Here is a 7022-nt window from a genome sequence, read left to right as displayed (position 1 = left end):
GATTCCGCGTCAACAGCCGAACAAACCAGTTAACACACCAACGATTAAGCCTTCGGGTGGGCATTATACCCAAGGCCCCCAACTACGCCTTGAAGCGATAAGGCCCATGATGCCATCCCTGTATCACTCTGTATGTCGTTGGTCCGCGAGGGAGCTCGGTCGTAATTTTCTTTAGGAAAGAGGGGCTTTTTCGATAATTAACCAAAGCACCCTCTCTCGATTGTCGAGGCTCGAGAGCTTGAGTATCTAGAATGTTTAGACAAACAAAACGGATGGTTCCCTCGTCATCTGCGTGGTGTGACTGTGTGTGTGTGTGTGGAGTGAGAGATTGAGAGAGGTAGAGAGAAAGGGTCGAGGGTTTTAGTTGTTAGTTCAGGAAGAAGAAAACTATGCCTTGCCTGAACTTGTCCACCAACATAAGCCTGGATGGGGTCGGCACTTCCTCCATTCTTTCTGAGGCCACTAAGTCCGTCGCTAAGATTATCGGAAAACCAGAGGCCGTAAGTCTCTCCATCTCTTTCTCTAATCTTTCTATCTATTTTTTCTTTTTCCTTTCGGTTTTCATGTGTTATGCAAATCCTGAAATTTCAATATTATCCTCTATTTTAATGTAAGTTTCCTTCTATATATTTTGGAGTTCTTGAAAATTTGTTATTAAGGAATGGATTTTTTTAATTAGTATTATGCGCATGTAAATTGTGAAAGCACCTCTTATCTCTCTCTTATCGGGACGTACCTGCCATTAAATGATTGTTTTTTTGCGCAATGCCCATATATAATTCAGTAGATTGGGCTGAGATGCCTGCTGTTCTTCTGGAGGCAATGCGCCTTATATTTGAGGTTAAACGATTGCATTAGCTCAGGAATTGGAATTTTTTACCGGTTCTCACTTTGAGAGAAAGAGGTATTTGTGCCTGCATTAGGAGCTTAATGCATTAAAAAAATAAAAACTGAGTATTGGTAATCTGGTAAACTATATGGTTGTTTGTGGTTGGTGGAGTAGTCAAGTGTCTGGTATCCTCGATCATAAAACAACCAAATGTCTCGGTAAATCTGGGCAATAGCTCATAAATTCATATTTAAAATAAGAAAGAAGCGCCCAAGTTAATTGAGGCATATGGTTGGAGGTATTTCTTCTTTCAATCCATTGTCATTTTGCTCTTGGTTTTGTTTTAATTTTTCTTTCTTTTGGTAGCTCTTCCCCCAGACCACAACAATTCAATCCAATGATTTTATTGCATTTTAATTTACAATTGTATCATCAATTGTATAATTAGGCTCAGTTTGGAAAGATTACAAATACAGATATGCACAGGGCAAATACATACAAAATACAAGGTTTTGTACTCTACATATTTGTACTTGCACTCCTTCCAAACTGAGCTTAAGGGAAAACACAAATCATAAAAGAACACATGATGCTATTACCTTGATCCTCTATACCTTGCTGCTAGGTGTTACTTACCTTGGCTGCATAGCCCACCCAGGGGGCAGGGCATGACCTGGCCGGTGGAAGCATAAATGCTCCTGGGTATTTCGTAGGCATCACTTGGCTTATTTATTAGTGGAGATGAGATGACATATAAGCTCAGTTTTTAGTTTTGTGGTATCATAACACTGACTTCACTACCAAGGGAGGTTGGCATCTAAATGCTGAATCTGAAGCAGCAGTTATTCTCATTTGCCTCGTGTTTGCATGACTGACAGATGGTGTTGTGAAAGTATAATTTGACTTGGCTAACAGTCTACCTTGCATTATCTATGTTGGCATTTTCAAAATTTTGTTTGTAACTGTGATATGTGTATATGCTTGTTTGAATGTTTGTGGGCATGCACTTTTGTTTGCTTGTAATGCTATCTTAATTTACCTGAGTCAAAGTTCCACGTCGTTTGGTGGGACTGAGCAACCAACAGCTTATGGTGAGCTGGTATCTATTGGGGGCCTAAATCCTGAAGTAAACAAGAAACTGAGTGCTGCAAATGCGACAATCCTTGAAACTAAGTTGTCCGTTCCTAAGTCACGATTTTTCTCAAATTCTATGACACCAAGGCAAGTTATTGAATTTATCTACTTTTCCCACCATTGGGTCATCATAGACCATCTTTTGTTCTCATTGCATTTTTCCTGTTTGTTTAGGCCCATCAAAGTCAAGAATATGCACAGTGTTTGCATGCTTTACATTAGCATTAGATAATGTAAATAACCTTTTACTGTTTGAAACCATGAATGGAATTTTTATCAGCTTTCACAAGTTTCTAGGCACCCCCTCAAATGATCATTTCCTTCTAACGTTAGAACTTTTATTGGGTACCATTCCATTCCATTTTGTGCTACCATAAAGCTTTAGTGATACTCTCTATTACTTTCTATTGTGCAGGGTTCTGACTTTGGATGGAATGGATCCACATTCTAAATTCTGTAGAACTTCTGGTGTGTGTTTTCTGAAATCTTTACAGACTAAATGACATTTCTAGAAGCAACTCTATAGCAATCCATTAATCTGGTATCATAATTGTTGTGGAGAAGCAACAAATGATATTATGGTATCTTTTGTAATGAACACGTCGAGTTGCAGGGAATTGTAGAACCTAATTGTGCCAGTAACATCCTTTAATTCATCCTTTTTTTTTCATTTTTAAGTATTGGTTATATTGCTGCCTCATATAGGTAATCCTGAATTTTGTTTCCATAAGGACACCTGTAGAACAAAACATAAGATGACTCAACTCTTTTAACATATGTAGATTTTAAATATTATTCCCTTACACATGCTTTATGCAACCTTCCGCAAAGAAAATTGTCCTGTTTCAGAAGAAACAAAAGCATTAAAAGAATGAAACTATTTTCCCTAGTCTTTGGTGGCTGCTTTTGTTGTGCGGGTAGCCACAGTTATAGTCTTCCTTACTTTGTGGCATTAGAGGTCATAGACGGTAGGGTTAGATTTTGTGTACCCTGACTTTTACTGCCACCCCTGTTCCCACCTGTTACCATGAATGAACTGGGTTGGCAAGAGAAACCCTTCTCATAAAAAATTTCGGTTTGTGTGCTATACTATGTAAACATCTGTCATCTGTGTCCAAGCCTAAGCTACTCTGTTTTCACTCCCTTCGTGGTATATTCATTATTATCAATCCCGGTTAAAGAAAACGCCGACCAGATATGTTGTTTCCTAGCTTTGTGCGGCTTTCTCTTGAAGTTGAAGATGAGGGATATCTGGTCACTTGGTGGCGCGATTGGAGGGCTTTGCATGGAGTGGCATTTGCTCGTATTTACGCGCCTAGGCAAGTATAAAATCCACAAGCTGGTTATTTTGCTTCAGATAAAATTACCAAACTAGTCCTCTCAACTAATCACACTCACATATGAGTGATTTCCATTCCCTTGCACATATTTGCACCAATTTTTTATGTTTTACTTGGTTAAACTTAAACCCAGTTGAGAAAGGGTTTACCTTGTTGTTGGGCTCAGTGAGTCATGTTATTAGATGCATATACAGGGCTCATTTGAAGGTGTTTTGTCAATTGTTTGTCGCACGGAAGAATCTGTGCTTGAAACGGGCCAAATTTTCTTTTTTATTTTGATGACTAGAACCGGGCCAATTCTAAACTAAAGAGCAAGTCTATTAGCACTTGGATGTAATTTTTGGTGTCATTTTCCATGATTGTATGAGATCGTGACGGGGTTTTGATCTTTTCCATGTTCATGTGTTACCCCAACCGCTAGTGGTTTACCTTCTTGTTGGGCTAGGGGCTAGGGCTATGCAATCGCCCAGACATTAAAATGACAGAAGGAGCCGAGTGGAGAAGAAAATTCAGAAAAGCTACGTTACAGGCAACATTATTTCTACCAATATTTGTATATATACTACAATAATATAGTGTCAGGGCTGGGCAGGATTATTTATAGCTTTAGATTAGATAGGAAGATGGTGGAGGATCTCTCTAAACTCCAATTTCCTAGCTTCACTATAAAATGTCCTGTATTTATTTGGCCAATAAGTTAACCATATAGACCCTTTAATCTCCCATTCCAAGGTCTTCCCTATGGCCCTTCTATCTAACTTCCACCTCACGCTCTCTCCATACTCATCCCCTGCAAAAACCACTCCTCCTTGCCTGGTAAAAGGCCGATTGGCGCTGGAATACCGGTCCTTGAACCAAGCCCTGGGCTGCACCAATTCCAACAGTGAAGGCTTTTTAGACGAAACTTCTCGTCCGTCTATGCTGCCATGGAGGAACCAATTCAAATTTGCACTGCTTCCATGCACAGATTGCTCAAATTTCCATGGCTTCATGCTCAATGTCACAGTCTCTGCGACCGAAACTTTTAGTCCCAGGTAAGAGTTCGGGGGATCAAATCCAGCTTCAATTGTCTTCTCTAGGCCAATCTCTCGTGTTGGGTTATCTGATGATTTGCTCACCGTTACGGATAATACATGGGGTTGGAAAGTTGGGGTGAGTTGCAAGGATACCCGCGAAGGAAAATATTTTTCAGCTGCTCCAGCTCCTCTCTCCGCCATTAGGGTCTCAGGCACCAGCTGGATCACATCACATCTGTTAAAATTAAAAGCCAAAAACAACATTAGAAAAATCAAACACCCACCCGCACCCGGACTCTATATGATTTGATCAGACTTCTCCTCAGCTCATCTCATGCACACAACTCCATAGATATTAACTAACCTTATGTTATCGACGCTCACCATCACGTCAACCCACTTTTCTCGAGCTATGACCTTGTAACCAAACTGGATCACACCCTCTAGCTGGTGATACTTGAGCGAGAATTGCAACCGTTCATCCGAATTGTTGCTTGAATTTTCTACTTTCATCATGGCAACAACGGGACAATATAATTGGACTTTCCATAGCCCGACTGTTGAGATTGCGTAGGAAAACAAGGGCGACGGTGTCCTGAGTGTGTGACGGGGCTCCTTCAGCTCTATGATCCAATTAGTTATGGCAAGGTTTAGTGATCGCATCCATTGCTCTTCTAAGTTGGGGCCTAGGAGCCTCATGAGTAGCTTGGATGCTTCCTTCGACTGTGAGCTGCTCAAGTTATTCCTTAGGGAGTTGAGGTATCCTGATCTGAGATCTCCGGGGGCTTCATAGATGCATATAAGGAAGGTGAGAGAGAGGAAAGCAAGATTGAAGATGTCCTTGAAATTGCCAACGGTTCCTAATGTAGGGATGTTGACAAAGGAGTTGCTCTTGTTGGGGCCATAGCTGAGGAAGGCATTAATGATATTGAAGAACAGATTGAAAACGATCTCCTCGTCTAATGACTCTAGTGGCTTGGTGCTTAGTTTAAATGATTTTGAGGTCCAGAGAGAGACGGGAAGTTTGAAATCCGCAACAATAGAGAAGGAAACAAATGAACCATGAAGGTTTCTGGTTATGGAGAGATGGAGGGATGGTTGGGTTGATCTTGATGAGGAGCAGATGCAAATGGAGGTGGAGTTTAATCTCCATTGGGTGATGGGTGGGAGGTTATGAATCCAGGACCATACATCAGGAATGCAGCAAAAAGCCATGGCGAACTCTGGTGTGGTGTTTAAGCACCTGTTATCGTAAGCTGTGGGGTTAATATTTAAGGACCTGAAAAAGTGAATGAAGAAGTAGTACAGTGAAGATTCTTGAGAGGAAAACAAGTCAAAAAGATAAGCTTGCACATATATAATCTATTGGTTAGTTCCCTGCAAGTAACGTCTGAATGAGTAGTCTCATTAGCCATTAGGTGGGAAGGATCTAAAAGAAACTACCCCATGCCAAAAGGTAATGAAATTCTCTTGTACTGGGGGAGCTTCTATGTTTTGTGCTGACAACACTAGTCCACGTACCAATGAAAACTCTGGGAATAAGACAAGTGGCTAGTTACAAGGGCGAAGGGCCCCACACTCCCTCTTTTTTTCAACCAATCCGTTTGCCCCTTAAGCTCAGTTTGGAAGAAGACGTATTTGTTGTACTCCTTCCAAACTGAGCCTTACTCAAAATGCAAAGCCAGACTCCCTTTTACAACAGTACCCGTTGTGATTTGTAAATTGTCACGTGTACTGTTGTAAAATGCTGCAGCTGCAGGTATGGTATTTTGTATTACTGTGAATGACTTTTTTTTTTTTGCATCTTTGTCCTGAGTCTGGACAAGTGGATTGGTTGGAAACAAAACTATACACAACCTAACACGAGTAAATATATATATAAGGTATGGATCTCATGTAAGACTCATGTATATAGAACATTTGCGTATTCACTCGTGATAGGTTCTTCTCTCTCTCTGCTGTGTATGGTTTTGTCTCCGGCCTATCCGGTCCCTATTGTGTTAAGGTTGATATATTTCTAATTCTAAACGCAGAGGTGAGAAAGAACAAATGAAAGCTTTCCATACGATTATTATCTGACCGCTACTGCTAATTTGATTTTTGTTTTGGAACATGGATCGATTATATTAACAATTAGCTGAATTAATACTTGTCAGTAATTATATGGTTCTCTTTAGGTAAGATAAGGCTGAACCAAGAAAGGGATGAGAAGGGACGATTCTCCACGCACCCAGAAAGAGAAGACGAAAATGATGGAGAATTTGACCCATCATCCAGTCGAACTTGATGAGCCCTCCCTCCCCCTGTTTTTCCATGATTTGGCTGAAAACGCTGGAAACCAAACATCACACGTTTGGGAGGATTTTCATCGAAGTCTGAGTCTTGACCATTTTTATTAATATTTCTGTAGAAGAACCCGCGCCTAACTTAGGTATATATGCTTAACTAAGCCTTAACCTCGAAGTAGTCTAAATCCATTTAATTGGGTGTCGTTTGGCATTTTTTTTAAGATTTTCCGGTATATCTGACAGAAAAAGCATGATATATTAAGATTTTAATAGTCTGAAGACTATTTGTTTAAGGTTTGTTTTTCTGCACGATGCGGGTTTTGTACGTCTTTTCAGGACATCATTTTTTGATGATGAAATCTTTTTCTAACTAAACAGAAAAAGACTAAAACACCAAACAGACCTTACTTAGCAA

The 7022-nt window shown here is 40.2% G+C and overlaps 1 protein-coding gene and 1 long non-coding RNA gene across 2 annotated transcripts; one reads left to right on the top strand and one right to left on the bottom strand.

Moving 5' to 3' along the window:
* The first annotated feature begins 305 nt into the window (after positions 1-305).
* On the top strand, positions 306-2640 carry LOC148868601 (uncharacterized). The gene is made up of 2 exons (XR_016106881.1): positions 306-500; positions 2379-2640. It is a non-coding gene; the product is annotated as an uncharacterized LOC148868601 (long non-coding RNA).
* A 1161-nt stretch (positions 2641-3801) lies between these two features.
* Positions 3802-5881, bottom strand: LOC148868600 (uncharacterized). Its single transcript, XM_088968329.1, has 2 exons — positions 4684-5881; positions 3802-4554 (listed from the first exon to the last, which is right to left on the bottom strand). The coding sequence occupies exons 1-2, from the start codon at positions 5532-5534 to the stop codon at positions 3915-3917; spliced, it is 1491 nt and encodes a 496-aa protein (XP_088824455.1). The 5' UTR covers positions 5535-5881; the 3' UTR covers positions 3802-3914.
* Between the last annotated feature and the right edge of the window lie 1141 nt (positions 5882-7022).

This window comes from Nelumbo lutea, chromosome 2 (genome assembly GCF_056320005.1).
Source record: "Nelumbo lutea isolate HS-2025 chromosome 2, American lotus-T2T, whole genome shotgun sequence".
Classification (NCBI taxonomy): domain Eukaryota; kingdom Viridiplantae; phylum Streptophyta; class Magnoliopsida; order Proteales; family Nelumbonaceae; genus Nelumbo; species Nelumbo lutea.
Note: the sequence above shows the minus strand (reverse complement) of the source record. Positions and strands in the feature narration are given on the sequence as shown.